The sequence below is a fragment of the Echinops telfairi genome, unplaced genomic scaffold (assembly GCF_000313985.2).
Source record: "Echinops telfairi isolate 266 unplaced genomic scaffold, ASM31398v2 ScPeMD7_7;HRSCAF=31, whole genome shotgun sequence".
Taxonomy (NCBI): domain Eukaryota; kingdom Metazoa; phylum Chordata; class Mammalia; order Afrosoricida; family Tenrecidae; genus Echinops; species Echinops telfairi.
Genome location: NW_022103904.1, coordinates 28,792,075 through 28,810,960, shown reverse-complemented (window position 1 = coordinate 28,810,960; position 18,886 = coordinate 28,792,075). Strand labels below are relative to the sequence as shown.

General features: G+C 43.9%; 1 protein-coding gene across 2 annotated transcripts in view; it reads left to right on the top strand.

The window, feature by feature from the left end:
- Positions 1-18,886, top strand: part of LRRK1 (leucine rich repeat kinase 1) — a 218,690-nt gene that overhangs the window by 110,315 nt on the left and 89,489 nt on the right. For both annotated transcript variants that reach the window (XM_045286375.1, XM_004717458.2), the window contains exons 6-11: positions 3,907-4,133; positions 6,658-6,785; positions 6,878-7,041; positions 7,769-7,906; positions 11,611-11,723; positions 13,434-13,510. In XM_045286375.1, the coding sequence (XP_045142310.1) occupies positions 3,907-4,133; positions 6,658-6,785; positions 6,878-7,041; positions 7,769-7,906; positions 11,611-11,723; positions 13,434-13,510 (847 nt within the window). The remainder of the gene's footprint in view (positions 1-3,906; positions 4,134-6,657; positions 6,786-6,877; positions 7,042-7,768; positions 7,907-11,610; positions 11,724-13,433; positions 13,511-18,886) is intronic.

The following is an 18,886-nucleotide window of genomic DNA, read 5'->3' as shown; positions in this document are numbered from 1 at the left end:
CCAATTCAGATCAAGTCCATAAGTTTGATATTAGCCCAAAAGTCCAATATTAGCCCATGAACTCCCCTTCAGACTCACACAGCACATGCAATGATGCCAAATCCTGGAAGATCCCAGGGTGGAAAGTCCTGTGGGTCCAGTGGTGGTGGAAGTATCTCCAGGGCTCTGGCTGCCATCAGCATAGCTCCATGTGGCTTGTCAACAGGAATGTGTAGCAGAGAGAGAGTGTGTCCCACCTCCAGGGCAGAAGAGAGAAAGTCCCAGAATCTTCATGAGAAGATCACACCCACAAGGAGGGATCACCAGACTGTGACCTGATTGACAGGCCAGACTCCACCCCTTTATTCTTATTTATCAAGTTGACATGGGATTGTGTAACTACCACAGAGGGCTTTCTTTAAGTTGGCATTGAAAGGACCCACATGGCAACCTTCCTTCACCTATTCTTGGATTGAATCTCTTATACTTCCCCCTAGCGCTTCTGAAGAGCATTACTACCTGGACCCAAGGGAAGCCACTGTCCTTCATTGGACCACAAGCCAGAAAGGATCCTGGCTCCCAAGTGACTAGACATTATCTGATTCAGCCCCCTTATATAACTGACTAAAAACAGCAATAAGGTGGAGAATGAAACAATTATGAATTATGGAAAGGTTAGGAAGAACCCTCTGTGGCTATATTTGAATTAGAAATTTCACAATGCATTCTAAATATATAGCTGAGTCTGGTGAAGGGGCCTACATCAACACCCAGTAGCAATATCCATACTTAGTACCCAGATCTTGGTTTCTAAATACCATTTCCACTAAAGGGAACCAGGCTAATTCCAGGACTGGAACATGGAAACACAAGAGGAGACTACATATTGTTTTATCAAGAATTCAGAAAGTACCAAGAACTGATAGAGATATGTTCAAGGAAGATAGAGACCTGCTTGATGGTACACCTACTGACCAAGGAGGGTACCACTTGAGAATTAAAAGAAATAATAATTATAATGAATTATACCACTTTGAATAAGCAATCTATCGAGCCCATTGTAATACTAAAAAGTAAAGTAAAAGATACTTAAAGTAAAGATATTCCTGTAGAGAAAAATTCCAGACAGTAGAAGGAATGATCGTGTTAGACAACGCATCACTTTGCAACCACCAGAGCCCTGGTGGCACCGAGTGAGGTGTTGGGCTGCTGACTGCAAGGTCAACAATTTGAAACCACCAGCCACTCTGTGCGAGGGAAACAGCCCCTAACACATCATCATGGGTCTGGTAGGTACAATTGTACGTCGATAATAAGTAAAGATTATAGGAAAGTCATAGAGAGCATGAGAGATAGAAGAGAGATTGAAATAATGGAGTCAGACACATTTCATGGTAGCATGTTCACCTCAGCCTCACTTGGTGGTCCACGTGGAGAGAGATTTATTGCTAACCAAGGCTTATAAATTCTCTGAGGATGTGCAAGCCCCCTAATTACAGGTGAAGACATACGTCACAGGAAAGGGCTGTGCTATAGGTAATACACTAATTGGAGGGAGGTGATCTGGGGGAACATACACTATTGGAAGAGAAGGGAATAAGGGTATACGTGTGACAAGATGGGCGGACTCTAGATTCAGGATGGCAGCCTAACTTTGGATGTCACTGAGCAGGTTTGACCTGTTCTCTGGATCTCCATAGAACCATTATCAGTAGGGTGTAAACCTCATCTACAAGGACCAGACTGATGGCAGCAAGCCTTTAGGGAGAAGTAGCCCATTGTCCTTAACAGCAGGAAGTGGGCCCTACTTGTGGTGGGACAGACAGTAGTTTGGCAACTGACTGCCTTCAGGGAGGTAACTTGACGATCATTTACCATTAGCTGCAAGCAGTGTCCTAAGTCACACATATGTTTGGGGGAGACAACTTGGGAGAAATCTTTCTGTTTCCCACAACTCTGCAAGAGAAAGGTGAGACTTTCAATTCCTGTAAAAGTTGCAGTCTCATAAATCCACAGGGGCACTTCTACCCTGTCCTGCACGGTTGCTATGAGTAGGAACTGGCTCAATGGCAGTGAGTTTTGGTTGCAACTACCACTGTACAGATTGATTTAGGCCAGGAAGAGCAATGATGGATACTAAAATCATGGAATGAAACAATGTTGGAAAATGAGCTTATCACAAGGTCTGAGGATATTGAACATGGATTGCTGATTAATAATAAATAGTAAAATGTCCCTTCACAAAGGAGGTCTCTGACAGACATCACCTTAACCAAGTGGTCAACGTCACTGCTACCATTAACAGAACAACCTGTTGTGCCTCTGGATAGAATGCAATCCGAAAGACTCGACCTTAGCTTTATGAGATTTTTGTCAAAAGAGCTCAACTTGAGAAACTTGCATCTGAACCTTGGGAAACAATTGCATAAATTCAAATTGCACATTATTCAGCAGTACACCTTGACTGACTTTTAAAATGGCAATGTCAAAAAAGATATTTAAAGACAGGAGGACTCTTCTAGATAAAGAAAGGGCAGAGGCATGACAAAAGAATGCCATGTATAGTTCTTGAGTGGATCCTGCACCAGGTAACAAAATAGTGACGAAATACATTTCTGGGGACTCTGGAAATATTTGAACATGGAGTGTGGGTTTGACAGTATTATACCCGTGTTACATTTCCTGAAAATGGTAATTACATGATTGTTCTGTAAAAAAAAAAAAATTCTTGTTCCTCAGAGATACATGCTGAAGTATTTAGAAATGAAGTATCATGATGTCTATTAATGTATTTGCAAATGATTTATCAGAAAGTTTTTTTTTTAATGTGTTTACATGTTATGTGTAGAGAAAGAAAATGTAGTAGCCTGTTAACAGTTTGTGGAACTCGATGAATGGTATATGGATACTTATGCACTAGTTAATTTTTTCTGTCATTTGGAAATTTTTAAAATACAAAATTGTGGGAGTACACCAGTAAAAACAATAAAATAGCCCCAGAGTTGTTTTTAAAAACTAGCTGAGACTTTATTTTACTGATTCCAAATCTGGTATGCCTGTCCCTCTTCCCCAGACCAGTGAAGAAATAGTCATGGACATGCCACACAGGCAAAAAGGGAAAGACAGTCTTGCACCCCCTAGGCTCAAATACCAGGACTTTGAGAAGAGTATAAGCCAACCAGCCTTTCCGAAGGTGGCAGCAGCATCCCTAAGGAAGTGAGGACAAGATGCACATCTCCACCTAGTGGCCAGATCAGGAAGTCCATCCAACGCTGCCAACTTCGAGGGCAAAATTATTCCACTGTTGGCTGTAGGTGTCTTCCCACAGTCTCTGATGAGTTGCTACATGTTCCCATGGGCGAGGCACTCATTTTGTTTAAATATATGCTCCTTAAATTTTCTTATATGAATTTTCCAAGTTGCTTTAGAAAAACAAACCAAAAAACTGATTTCCTGCCCTGGAATCCTAATTGAGCCAAATATTCCTTGATCATCAAGAAGAAAGGAAAATGCCCCACTGGTGTAGATTTAACCAGATAATTTTTGCTGCTCCCCACCACCCAATTGTTGGCTGTGCTCCCAGTACCACGGTGGGGCCTCAGGGGAACAGCCATAATAGGAGTCAGAAAACCGAGACAGGGTTCCGAGTCCTCCAAGCTTCGGCAGCCTCCTCTGCACCAGTCTGAACTGCTGAGATGTTAACGGGCTCCTATGTCAGGCATGACGCTCAGGCTCCATGTTCCCTCTGCAGTCTGGACGAGGAAGTGTGAAGCCCTACCGAGATGACCTGAAAGGCACCGGTGCACTGGAACCTCTTGGGACTCCAACTGGGAGGAACAGAAAGACGAACATGAGAATAAATTGTCGCCCCGTTCCTGTCCTAGTTTAGCCTACCTCAGTGTGCTTTTCCTTCTTCTCTAACCCCAGGCGCTTCGTGTGAAGTGGTCCCACCTCAAGTTGCCCTGGGTGGACCTCGACTGGCTGATAGACATCTCCTGCCAGATCACAGAGCTGAACCTTTCTGCCAACTGCCTAGCCTCCCTGCCCTCGGTCATCCCCTGGGGACTCATCAATCTCCGGAAGCTGAACCTGGCAGACAACCACCTGGGGGAGCTGCCTCGCGTGCAGTCCTCAGATGAGATCATCTGCTCAAGGTGTGTGGCGCATGATCCTGTGCTTCCCAGTGCCACTTTGTGGTTTGGGAAACAAATATCTCACCAATAGTTAAGGAGTGAGTAGTCCTGGTGGCATTGCTGGGTGAGCATTTGACATCTAACTGCTGGGTTGGCAGTTCAAACCCAGCAGCCATTTCCTTGGGAGAGAGATGATGCTTATCTGCCCCTATAAAAAATCTTACAACCTCAGAAACCCTATAGAGTGTTGCTAAGATTTGGAATCTACTTAATGGTGGTGATTATAATTACAAAAAAATAAAAACTCTGCTGGCCTGTGCACCAGCTCTTAGGAAACAGCTTCTTGCCACTTTTTCAAATGATCACAGAGAAATCTGGGAAGATGTTAGTCAGGCCCCTGGTTTGTGCTGCTTCCTTGCAGCCAAGTGGACTAGCCTTGCCCGAGATGCCATGTCTGGGTCTGCACACAGAAATCAGAGAAGACCTGGAAGCGGCCTGGACCAGGGATCAAGGGCCTGAAGACATCTTCTTGTATTCCACCTCCAAGGAAAAGGGACAAGATGGGAAAGAAAAAGGGATAGTTCTGCTGGAACAGACAATGAGGGCGTCTCCGGCCTTTTCCCAGGAAACCTTGGAAAGTAACTCAAGGTTGTATGGGAGAAGGAGCGACCCTTTCCAAGGGCAGGTAAAGAGCTTTATATTTAGTGACAGCATCGACTCTATTACAAATTAATGAGGCATCGGAAGCTTGATTGCAGAGTGTGTCTGCCCACAGATTTGCCATCATCCTTTTTTATTTTTTTAAAAGGCTACACGTAATGTTAAGCAAGGAAATCTCTGAGGTCATCAAGCCGGCCAGACCGATTTCAAGGAGTCCCTTTAAAGACTTCCTTTCAGGCTCCACAGCCCTGGCTGGACCTCCTAGTCTAGCATTCTCAGAATCCGTCATCTAGAGAGTTCTCTTGTCACCAGCCGTCTTGTTTTTGAGTTCCTGGTTTCCTAGTATTTTCCCAAGACTCATTGTAGCTCCTTAGAATGACTGTGAAAAGAGCCAAGCACACTGCACGGGTAAACAGGAAACGCGCTGCCTCTTCAGAACTGTGGGCTCCTACCCTGTGGTATTTAGCTTTGCAAAGGAAAGATAAGAAGGTGAATAACTACAGTAATAATATACTTCTGAAAATTTGACCCTATACAACTAGTTCAGTGAACAAGGTTCAACAAACATTTCCAGCATGCTTGATTTAAGAAACAATGTTCTTCCTGCTGATATATATATACACACACACACATACATATATATGTAATATATATTGTAATGTAATTACATTGTTATATATGTAATGTACACATATATATACGTACATATACATATATATGTAATAAGTGCATACAGAGCCTCATTCCATGAAGGCTTTGAGCTGATTTCAAAAGGTTAGATTCTAAGTGAAGAAAGAGAGGGCAGTATTGGAAAGAGCTGGGGCCAGTAATGACCCATGAACCCCACAAGCAAAAAATGAGAAATTGCTTACTAGAAACTCTGCATATCAGTCACCATCCACACATGAATCTTTTAACAGCTGCGTGGGTGAGCTCCCAGGTTCTGACAGGTTAACAGCTCGTAAGACACCCACTGTTTGTGCTGTCATGGATACTGCCATCAAGTGAGCTCTGTGACCCCATGTGTGTCACAGCAGAACTGTGCCCCATAAAATTTTCAATGGCTGATTTAAAAACATAATTTTATTGACACGGATAAGTCAGATATTGTACACTTCAGTGGTTCGGTTATATCAGACAGAGCCGTTTAATCATCACCCGATCGGTTCCAGAACACTTTCTTCCTTCTCGTACACTTTGTGACTAGCCCCCCATTTCCCTCCAGCTGCTCCTCCCATGCCCCAATAATCCATTAATTCAGTAGCTATCTCTATAGATTTATCTATCCTGGATTTCATATACTGGAAAACAAAAAAGCAAATTAATAAATAGTTTAATTTAATAAACCAAAGAAAAACCTCCATCAAAAAGAAAGTAGGAAATATTAAAAGCCAGAAGATATTTAAAGTGGGTCCAAAGAGAGATTGAATAAAGTGTTATTTTCACCTGACTGGTTCTGCAACAATCCACTTTCTGTTGCGTTCTACACAATCAATGGCTGACGTTTTAGAAGTACATCACCAAGCCTTTCTTCCAAGATGCCTCTAGGCCGATTCAAACCCCCAACTTTTCAGTTAGCAATTGGTACCAGGGATGCCACCACATGCATAAGAAAGTTCGTATTCTCTGTTGGCCAGCAACAAGCCATCCAGCAAAGAGATAATAGCTATTGCTTCAGACTTCCTGCATTTTATTTTTTTATCTACACAGCACCTGGTAACAGTTAACCAAAAGAATAAAAAACAAATGCTACATGTTCATTGCATGCTAGTTAGCCTTGTGCCTGGAAGTAAAGAAGAACCCCTCCTTGTTTATAGAGAAGATTTTAAAAGTTATGCTATTCTTCTTTATACTGATTACCTGCCTCTGTTTTTCCCAACCGCAGGCTCCTGGAAATTGACATTTCTGGTAATAAGTTGCCACATCTGCCAATTGGATTTTTGTACCTCTCCAAACTTCAGAAACTGATTGCTTCGAAAAATTATTTAGAAAAACTATTTGAGGAAGAAAATGGTATGTTTTATCAACTGTAATCTAGATTAATTTTTCATTTTCCTCTTGATAGGAATTTGTTTTTTTTTACCATGTTATCCTTTTCCCCCCAGTCACTAACTGGATTGGTTTACGGAAACTACAAGAACTTGATATCGCTGACAATAAATTGACAGAACTCCCTGTGCTTTTCCTTCATTCCTTCAAGTCACTCGCTTGCCTGAATGTCTCCAAAAACAACCTGAAGGCATTTCCAGATCCTTGGGCCTGCCCACTGGTTGGTACCATTCCCAACATCGTGATACCGCAGTCCCCCTCTGCATGTCAAAGTGGTCAGCCTCGCGGGCCCATTTCATAGCAGCATCTAGTCTGTCTTAGATAAAAAAACAAAACAAAAGTGGGAACCAAAGCTTAGCCAAGTGGGCACTTCAAAGGAACCATCACACCAGCCCTGTGAGGTAGCAGGATTGTTTCAAGGTGTGGGTATGCAGTTATCCATGAGCACCTAGTGAAGCTAAGTATCCGAGGCATGTAATCCAGTTAAAAGCCTGCTACTGGCCCCTAAATCTTACACATGGAGCTCCCATAGAACTTTCTACATGGATTGCATCACTGATACAGAATTAGTTCTGTCCAAAAGAGGCAGGCTCCGCTCTTTGAGAACAGCTACAACAATGGTCTCCAATATTAAGAGCAATTGTGAGGATGGCCCAGGATCCGGCCATGGTTTGTTCAAAGACTCAGATCTGACTCGATGGCACCAAGCAGCACCGTGTAGATCCTTTCTTCTGAGGCCCCTTAGAGTGGACTTGAAATTCTGGGTTAATTATTTATGGAACCCGAACGCTGAAGGATGCTCGTTACAGAATCTATTTTTAATGGCTTTTGGGGGTTGTTTTTTTCGCTTTGTTTTGTTTTACATCAAATCTGAAAACAACCATCTAGGCACCACTACCTGTAAAGAATTCATTAACACCTCATTCTCTTTCTTATCAAACTCCTAGAAATGTTGTAAAGCATCCAAAAATGCCCTGGAGTCTCTGCCAGACAAAATGGCTGTTTTTTGGAAAAATCATCTCAAGGATGTGGATTTTTCAGAAAATGCACTAAAAGAAGTTCCCTTGGGACTCTTCCAGCTTGATGTAAGTCTACTAGCACGGTACTTCTGATTGTCAGCCTGCATGAGTAACTCACTCCATACTGAACTCCACCTACAGCTGAAACACATGAGAGAGGGCAACCAGGTGACGCAATATGAAAGGGCAGACCACAGTCGCAAACCCGTGCAGGTCATGCATGCACAAGGTGCTGAGCAGAAGGGAACAGGCAGAGTGGAAACAGCTATGTCGGGGTGGAGAGATTATGGACTGGAACCCCAGGCCTTCCTGGGATGGGGAAAAGTGCTCCTCTGTTCTGCCTGCTCCTTCTGGGTCTCTTCCAGGCCCAGAGGGGGCCTGGCCTGAGGGTGCATGAGGCTGAGAGGGTCCTGTAGTGTGGGGCCCTGGATGTACACCCACCCCCCACAAACTTCCAATGTCCCATGTGGGGTAGGAAGTAGCATGTCCTTCCCACACATGTTCCCCTTGCAGTTTGCCTGTCCCATGTTGTCCAAGTCGCTTTGCCTTGATGCCGCCTCCTTTTTTTAGTTTGTATGTCACACAAAAATTTAATCTGTCTCCATTGTACTTTCCCTCCTTTTGTAAGCACTCAAACTGGTGTTGAGGCATCAGATGGGTCGGAAATCTGGAGGTTTTTTAACACTCTTCCCGTGTTTCCCTCTTCTAAAACAGTTTTACTTTTATTCATTTTCCCCCTTTTATTTGTAGAGCATAACATATACAAAGAAAACCATACTATATGTCTTTACATAGCCCGTTTCATCAAACTGGTGACAGTATCCAATTAAACCCCAATATAGGTGGTTCTATTTTCTTCTTCATTGTCTTTTCTTTTCTTTTCCTACTCACCCTCCCTTCTAATCCCCTGCCCCTTGCCACACACCCCCTCACACAAACACACACACATTCAGACCCTGCGTCATCATAATCGCTAAAGTCCTTTCCTTTGGCTGGAAATCCATTTTTCTTTTTCTTTCTTCCTTTAAAACTATAGTGTCATAAAATATTTTTATGAGATTGACTAACATTGCTGACCATAATGTCCTTTTGTCTGCATTGTGAAGTGTTGGACAGACTTGTCGTTGTTTTTTAAGGGTGCATAATATTCCATCATGTGTATGTTCCACAACTTGCTTGTCCGTTCCTCTACAGACAAAGATGGTTTTGATCGTCTCCATCTTTTTGCTATTGCAGAAATCACTGCAAGAAACAGGGATGGGCATATGTCAGTTTGTGTGTTGTTCTTTATTTCTTTATGGTATGTACCAAGTAGAGAGATTACAGGAGAATAAGGTATTTGTATTTGCAGTAAGGAAGTGCCATACTGTTTTCCTTAGTGTTGTCCAATTCTGCAAACCCACTAGCAATGTATGAGTATCCCAACCTCTCCACATCCTCTCCAGCACTTATTTTCTGTTTTTTAAAATTTTGTTCAAAGTGTCCGTGTGAAGTAATATTTCATTGTGTTTAAATTTGGATTTCTCTTGTGGCTAATGAACACGAGCATTTCTTCATATGGTTGTTGGCCTCCTGGAAGCCCTCTTTAGTAAGTTTCCTATTCATGTCTTGTCCCATTTTTTGATTGGGTTATTTGTATTTTTCTTATTAAGATGTTATAGTTTTATATAGATTTAAAATTTTTCATCAGATGCATCATGTATATCTCATTGCTCAATATTTTTTCTCAATCTGAGTTTCTTTTCAATCTTTTGATGAAGTATTTTGATGGGACAAATATATATTGTATTTTCAGGAGGCCCCAGCGCTCTATTTTGTCTTCTCTACGGTGGGCAATGTTTATTATGCAGAGCAGAGCCCATCAGTTTGCCCCTTTTTTTAATTGAAGGGATTTGTGGTTCTAAGCTTATATTTAGGTCTTTAATCCCCCTTGAGTTCGCTTTATATATGGTATGAGGCAGGGGTACTGTTTCATTCTTCTGCAGTTGGAGATCCAGTTTTCCATCACTATTTATTGAAAAGGCTATCTTTTCCCCCACATACTGTGCATAGAATCTATGGCCTTTTGGAGGTCCTTTGAGGTGATTCCACCTCTAGAATGCCAGCGTGCAGTTGGTAGAGGTTTTCTGTTTCTTAGAAGAGGGCCAGAACTCAGGTTCTTGAGTCTCCTTTTATTTTCAAAAGTTTTGTTTGGAGAGAGTTTCCCAGAGCTTCAGACTGTGGCTATTTGGAATCAAACTCCCCGCTTGAGAAGGTGCTTGTTGAAGAGGAATAGGTGCCTGTAAAGAATCACTGAGGATGGAAGCAGCACTGTCCTTGGTAATGAGCACATGGGCTGATCAGGGGTGGACATCGGGCCTCACCACTCTGATTGGGCAGTGACCTATGTGTCCACACCAGGACCCTGTTGGGAACTACCGTGGTGCCTTAGCAAGCACTTGTCAGGGCCCTGGGCTGGCCCTCATTTCCTAATGGTGGGTACTCCCGATGTCCCACCATTAGGATTCTCATTCAAGTCAGGAAATGAAAGCCAGCCTGCAAACCACCTAAGTGATGAAGCAGTCCCAACTGGGAGGGCTCACAGTTCCTCCCAAAGGCTTCTTGTTTAGTGGGAAACAAGAAGCCTGACCTTCACCAAACAAAGAAGTGCCGTAAGTCACATCAACCCCTCTGAGGCTCTAAGGCCTGCGCTTGAGGGAGAACCCCTCCAGCGTCTCTATCCTGAGTCTGTGCATGCTCATCTCACATCCACACCTGGCAGATGCGGTGTCCTTACAGCCTGACAGCACTGAAGCAGCAAACCATGAGAAGACCCCTTGACCTCACTACTTTACTCTGTGGGCATCAGATCTTGGCTGGTGGTCTCTTCCTCCCAAAAGGGATAGGGGAAATGACCTGGCACACAACAGGGCCTCTATAGAGGTGTGCTGACAGGCGGTGCCACCACAGGTATTCACTCAGGGGCTGATGCTCATGGCAAGGGGTGGACGTCAACCCCCTTTAATTAGAAAGGTAACAGAGGCCACCTGGGGTTCATATGGTTAATACACAGCCTGACAGCCCTTCTGAGGCTGCCTCAGTGGTCATGGCAATGCTGAAGTTATTAAGAAGGAGTTTCCATATGCTTTGTGTCCTCTCTTTAATCACGCATGATGGAAGTCCAAGGGCGCAGCCTTGGCAACACCAACTGTCCCCAGGACCTCCACGTACCCATAGCTCCAGATCACGGAGTGCAGTCAAAGGACCAGGCCACAGCTGTGTATCACATGACTGAGAAGTGCCTGCACCGTTCCTCTTGGCTCCCAGTGACACCCCCCTATCCCTCCTGCCCAGCTCAGGAGCCCTGCAGTGCCCGAGTTGGCCAGCAGAGGGAGAGACAATGTTAATCACCTTGGACTGTCCTGAGTGAGCTCCCGGGTGGTGGTATTATATCCCCAGAGACCCTCACTGGTCCATAAGTGATCATCGTGCTTAAGAATCCTTAAAACTGAGAAGCACTTGGACTCTTTACTAGAACAATGGCCCCTTCTTGATTTTGAGGGGGAAATTAACATCTGCTCTGAATTAGAATCAAGTGACAGGTAGTTGGAGATAGATCATGTGTTATGCCTGGTTTGTTTTATATAACGTTGTGAGGAGTCAGGAAACTATTGGCCCCCATACTGTTGGAGTCTGAGTAACAGTCGGTTCTGATGGTGTGGCCGCACGGTGTCAGCGCGGTGGGTTGCTCTGCAGTTGCCCTCAAGGGCGTTCGTGACTCTCTCCCTCAGGCTCTGATGTTCTTGAGGCTACAGGGAAACCAGCTGAGAACACTACCACCTCAGGACAAGTGGACCTGCAAGCAACTCAAAACCCTAGATCTCTCCAGAAACCAACTCGGAAAGTAAGTTTATAGCAGCACACCTTAAAACAGTGCTTCTCGACCTTCCTGATGCCGCGATCCTTGAATATAGTTCCTCATGTTGTGGTGACTCCCCCCCAACCATAAAATTATTTTCGTTGCTATTTCATCATTGTCATTTTGCTACTGTTATGAATCATAATGTATATATTTGATATGCAGGATGTATTTTCATTGTTATAGATTAAACATAGTTAAAGCATAGTGATTAATCACAAAGACAATATGTAATTATATATTGTGAAATATTTATTTCTAATTAAAAAGAAATGAAATTTTGTCTTGAAGCATGGTGTAGTATGGGTAACAGTCTTCACACCAGGTACTTGTATGTGGGTGTCTCTGCATGTGGGCGGACCCGCCTGGAGACGGATAGAGGAGCGGTGCCTCAGTTCCTAAGACCATCGGAAATATGTGTTTTCCGATGTTCTTAGGCGACCCCTGTGCAAGGGTCGTTCAACTCCCAAACGGGTCACGACCCACAGGTTGAGAACCACTGCCTTAAAAGATGTGTGTGACCAAGTTGTACAGACCCTGAAGATGGGGTTCATCTTCTATTCATTTTTTATTTATTATCAAATCATTCTATTGGGGGCTCTTATAACTATTACAGCATTCCATACATCTACTGTATCAAGCATATTTGTACATATGTTGCCATCATCGTTTTCTATGCATTTACATTCTATTTGAGCCCTTGGTATTAGCTCCTCTTTTCTCTCTCTCCCCCACCTCCTTGATAAATGATAAATTATTATTGTTTTCATATCTTACACCGACCACTGTCTCCCTTTACCCCTGGGTTGGGGGAGATCATGCATCCATCATTGCGATCAGTTGCCCCTTCCTCCCCTCCTCCTCCTTACCTTCCTGGTATGGCTACTGCCATTTCTGTTCCTGAGGGGTTTATCTGACCTGGATTCCTGTGTTGTGAGCTCTTATCTGTACCAGTGTACATGCTCTGGTCTAGCCAGAACTGAAAGGCAGGACTGGGGTCTGTATAGTGGGGGTGAAGAAGCCTCAAAGAACTAGAGGAATATTGTGTGTTTCATCAGCGCTTCACTGCGCCCTGGTTGACTCGTCCCTTCCTTGTGACCCTTTTGTGAGTGGGTGTCCTACTGTCTACAGGTGGGTTTTTGGTCTCTGCTAGGACCCCCCTCATTCTCCACAATGTTTGTTTGGGGTCTTCTGGTGCCTATTACCCGATCCCATCAACTCTTCTCATTTTTAAAGACTCCCACACATTCCCATTTTTAACTTCTGCCTAAATGATGGTTCTACCTAGATGAGATATAAAAGTGGGGATGTACCCTCTTGGCCCTCTGGCCCCTGGAGACCAGCCTCCCTGAGTCATTGGCTAGAGGTTTCTCAGTGGAAATTCTATCCCAGAGAAAACTTGTTTCAGTGAGCAGTGAACAGTGACAGCCATTGAAATAGGCATTCTGCCCGCCATAGAAGAGCTCACACCTGCCTGAGGGAGAAGAGCTCAAGAATGGGAACCACTGATGGTGCCAAGGTGGGCGCCAAGAGGGTAATCAGCAGGCTGCCTACACTTCTGCCTAAGCTGTTGGAGGTTCCAACATCCAGATAGCAGAATTTCCTCCCTTTTGCAGCATCATGGAACCTCACCCCCCAAAAGTTATGTCTGTGTGCTTTCCTCAATGTTTTACTTTAAATTTTTTTCCCCTACAGAAATGAAAATGGAGTTAAAACAAAGCATATTTCGTTTTTCACCACCAGAGGCCGTCAGCGTTCAGGCACCGAGACCGGTATGTTGGTGCTGGGAAAGAAGAGATAGTTGGGTCTGGCTTCTTTTGTAGGTCCCTCCCCAAACCCCTCCCCCAAAGGGGAAACACTCTATCACTGTGCTGTCCCCTTCTTTTCCCTATTCAAATGCCAGCGTTGCCCATATTTGACTGAGAACCACACATGAGCTCATGACACACTTGTGGCATACAGATAAGTCCAGTCTGCAGTTTGGAGTCCAATGATTCTACGAGCTACCACGTCCAGAGAAACGACTGGGCGCAGAGTGCTGCCTAAGATAGGAGCGGGCTGCAGAGAGGGGGAGTACGGAAGTCTGTCCTATAAGACTTGTGATGGGAACCTTTATCCCATAAACCTTATACACCTGATCTTGCCCCTTCAGATTTCAGCTTCTTGAGAAAGAACATGGTTTAAGTTCTTTGAGGATATCAAGTCTGCCATGTTGACATCGTGTAAGTTGTAAAACACAGAATTCTTCAGGGAAGAGTTAGCTACTGCCATTTAAAAAGTGTACATACCATTTCGATTTTTTTAAATAGAAATTTTTGTGACTTCATAGTAATACTACTTTACTTACCCTCATATGTAAATATCAGTTATCTATGTGTATATATGCTAACATGTCACAAGCACATTAATATATTATCAATGAAACAGAAAAAGGAGATTAAATATAAACTAAGTATATCTAGGAATTTAATGTGTGTGGGATATTGGTGGTTGAGGGGTTGAATTTTCTCCTTCCATGTGAAAGACCTAGGCCTGATTTGTTGCCAGTCCCCTGTATGCACAGTGAGGATTGCAATTTACTGTGTAGCTGTGCAGGTTTAATTATTTTGTAAATCATTTTATTGGGAACTCTTACAGATATCAAAACAATCCACAATTCAATTAGATCAAGCATAATTGTACAGTTGCTGCCACCATCATTTTCAAAACATTTTCTTTCTTCTTAAACTCTGATATCAGCTCCCCTTTATCCCCTCCCTCCCTCACCCTATGCCCCAGGAACCCTTATGATATTTATTATTATTATTGCCATATCTTACACTATCCAATGTATACGTTCACCTACAATTCTGTTATTTGTTCCCCTTGAGTGCGGTTATACAGTCATCATTGCTATCAATCCCCCCACCCCCTGTACCCTCAGGGAATCATTACTCCCTTTACTTATTTCGGAAGGGTTTATCTATCTTGGATTTCATGCACCAAATGACCTTAATTGTACACAGATCTCATAAGATTCATAAGTTGAAACTAAGACCATAATAGTAAGGGGAGGTTCATCAGTTCTATACTGCACCCTGGAGATATCTTCCCTTCCAGGGGTCCTTCTGTGAGGAACTGTCCAATTACCTTACAGGTGGGTTTTGTGTCTCCCCTTTGTCTACACTCCTTTCCCATCAATCTGATGGCTTGTTTTTAAATTTATGATACCTGTTTCCATCGACACCTCATGATCACACAGGCTGGTGTGCTTCTCCCATGTGGGCTTTGTTGCGTCCCTGCTAGACGGTCCCTTGTTTACTTCAAGCCTTTATGACCCCAAAGGTCCCACCAGCTCCTCCAGCCCTACCTGGCACCACTGCCTGGAGGACTTCCCCCAGCTCAGGCCTCTCCTCCAGGCTGCTATCACCTCTATTTCATAGACTTTGTGAATCTTTGAACTGCTCCACTTTACGAAGATGATCCGTTTGGAATAATCAGATTTATCCCTCTCTTTGCTTCTTTTTAAGGATTGGCCCCCCTCCAAAAAAAAAGAGCTATTTATCATTCTTTTTTATCATTTTATACAGCTCTTTAAAAAAATAATTTTATTGGGGACTTGTACAACTCTTATCACAATCCACACGTACAGCCATTGTGTTAAGCACATGTGTACATACGTTGTCATCATCATTCACAAAACATTTTCTTTCTACTTGAGCCCTTGGTATCAGCTCTTCATTGTTTTCCCTCCCTCGTGAATTCTCGATAATTGATAAATTATTATTATTTTATTTTTCATGTTTTACACTGATCAATGTCTCCCTTCACCCACTTTTCTGTTGTCCACCCCCCTGGGAGGGGATTATATGTAGATCGTTGTGATCAGTTCTCCCTTTCTCCCCCCAACCTTCCCCTTCCCCTCCTGGTATCACTACTCTCAATGTCAGTCCTGAGGGGCTTATCTGTCCTGGATTCCCTGTGTTTCAGCTCTTATCTGTACCCGTGTACGTGCTCTGGTCTAACCAGATTTGAAGGTAGAATTGGGGTCATGATAGTGGAGGGGAGGGGAAGCATTAAAGAACTAGAGGAAAGTTGTATGTTTCATCGGTGCTATACTGCACCCTGACTGGCTCGTCTCTTCCTTGTGACCCTTCTGTAAGGGGTTGTCCAATTGTCTGCAGATGGGTTTTGGGTCTCCACTCCACACTTCCCCTCATTCAAATGATATGATTTTTTGTTCTGGGTCTTTGATGCCTGATACCTGATCCCATCAACACATCATGATCACACAAGCTGGTGTGTTTCTTGCTGTTTATCATTCTTACTGAAAAAAACAGATCCACAGAGAAACTTGTGGTTTCAAAGGAACATGGGGACAGATTTGCAGCTTAGAGTCTTCGGCATGTTTAACTCCTACTTCTTTGACTGGTGAGAGCCTGTGTTTCCAGCCCTGTGGAGAGGGGGAGGGGCACATATCACACACACACACACACACACACACACACACACACACACACACGGAAGCATCAGGGGCCAAGCTCTGCCCCCCCTCCCACCTCCCCCAAGTCAGAAGTCTACAATCAAGATTCCTCAGGGACTTCCTGGCTTTGCTCCCATTGCTGGTCTGTTGATCTGCTGCAATCACTCCCCTCCTGGTTTGCCCCCATGTGGACAGGTCAGACCGGTCACAGTCCCCAAGCTGTGTCTTCAGTGCTATCCGCTGTAGGGCTGTCGTCTAGGGAGGGGACATCATGTCTCCAGCTGAGGCCGGCCCTGCAGTCCTCTGAGATCTAGCTGCTCCAAGCAGGAGCATCGCCCTCAAAGCCTGGTGCACTGGAATGAGGGCTTCTCTCTCTCCCTTTCCTGTGGAGACATAAACAATAGCCTCCCCTTGCGTGGATTAGTGCCCTGCTCCCCCATTGCCTTCTTTTTTCTTCCCCAATCCCTCTGTGAGAGGGACAGGCATATGAGGGGCAGATGGAAGATATGTTTTGCCCAGGTACTATCTGCATCTTTTTTTTATGTTTTTCTTTTCTTTCTTTCTTTGTTTCTTTTTTTTCTTTTGGTCTCATGATGTATGCATCATGATGTTTAACCTGGCTCTTGCCAGGGCATCTGGCCCTCAGCCCGAGAACTGTGCTGTCTGTACATTTTTCCCCCTGCCGGTTCCTCAACAGAGTTTTTAGACTAAGACTAAAAAGAAAAGTCTGGAGAGTTACTTCTGAAAATCGCTCAGTGAAAACACTCTAGATCATTACGGTCCAATCTGCTTCTGATGACAGGAATCGGGAAGTGCTTCATTCCATTGTGCAAGGGCTCACCGTGGGTCAGGGTCAAGTCAGTGGCAACTAGCAACAATACATGTAAGATGAGGCATTTCAATATCGTAGCAAAAGAATGACTTACTGTTTTTAAATAAATAATGTGAGTACAGTGATCTAGCAAACTCTACAAGGGGAAACAAATGTAGACCTTCAACCTTACATCAATTATAGACATTGTCGTTGGGATAACAGGTTGTAATGTCACATTTAAAAATGACATTTTGGAGAATATGTGTACAACTGAGGGAGGCTGGGGCTGAGGAAGACCTTTTTAAGCTAGCCAGGTTCTTACCAGAAAAGATGGAAGCCCTGCGCTTTGTAAAACTTTGGAAGTTTTGTTCAGAAAGAGTCCTCGTAAAGCCACAGTGTAAACAGACTATGAAGAAATATTTGTAGCACAGCTTGTTGCAACACAAATCGGCTGACGTCCCGAAGATACAAATTGGTTTCAAAAGTAAGACACCCCAATTGGAACCAACGGTAACAGATGTAGACAGTTCACAGAAGAGGAAGTTCAGAGAGTGATAAAACTATTGAGGAAATACCACTAGGAATTTCATAAATGATCACGTTTAAAAGGAAGGGCCTTGGGACTTTAGAGATTGAGTCCAGGCATCGGGATCTCACTGAGACGGAAGGAGAAATAAACCTTTTCTTCTTTGTTGGTACCAAAATGGGATGATGTGCATGAACAGGGAAGCTGGTATAGGTGGAGGCCAACCACCCATGGCTGATAAGTTTGGGCCGACTGGAAACATACCCCAGGTTTAGAGACACAGAGCCCTTCCTTCCCAGGACCAGGGAGATTGTGGGGAGGGGTCAGCACTGCTAGGAGAAAGGCTTTTCTCCGCATGAAACCCTATGAACTATGCCATGAAGAGAACATTGGCCTTGGCGGTGGCCCACAGGAGCACGGCTGTGGAGCTAGGCTCAGGGACCACACCTCTTAGAAGGTCCCCTGAAGAGAAGATTGTGACTTTGGCATATGCCTTTGATTTTTTCAATTTAGTCTAGAAAGTTGAAGCTCACATCCAAGCTGAAAACAGGGGCACATTTTGAAGGATTCCCCACTGTAAGGTTATTCTCCCCACGCTGTGGCACTTGAGTAAGAAATTATCTATGAAATGTAGCTTGTTTGCATATGGATAAGTGACATTCCAGGTAAATTTATGTACACTCAAGTAGCCGTGTTTATGTGGTAGGTGTGTCCAAAAATAATTTGGATGGTCTTTTTTACGGTAAAATTCAGATCAATGGTCATAAATAACTTATGAATAAATAATTACAGGTCATAAATACTTCTGTAGCCCAGTTATATTAATCTTTTTCCACCCTAGGCCAAAAGTCTGTGACAGGTGCTGCCTCTGTTTACAGTAGCAGTTCTGTATTCTCCCTGCCCATTACTTAAAGAAGCTTAATAAACACCAAGGCACAATTTTAAAATTGGACAGCACAGAGACCAGGTGTTCAGAATGCATTCTCTGAACGAAAGAGGGCCTTTCTTGTGAGGAATGTTCTTTATTGGGCATAGGAGCCCTGGGGGCGTAATGGTTGTGAGTTTGGCTGTAAGCCGCAAAGTCAGCGGTTTGACACCACCAGCCGCTCCTCTGGAGAAAGATGGGGCTTTCCGCTCCTGGAAAGAGTTACCTTCCCAGGAGCTCACAGGGGAAGTTCGACCCTGTCCTGTAGAGTCGCTGTGCATTGGCATCGCCTCAATGGCAGTGCGTTTGTTTTCTTAATGGGGGTGAGAATCAGGATAAGCTAAAGTTGATCATTTCTTTCATTGAAAGGAAAAAGCAAATAAAACACCTTTTTGAATACAAGTTCTCTGGAACAAGGCCC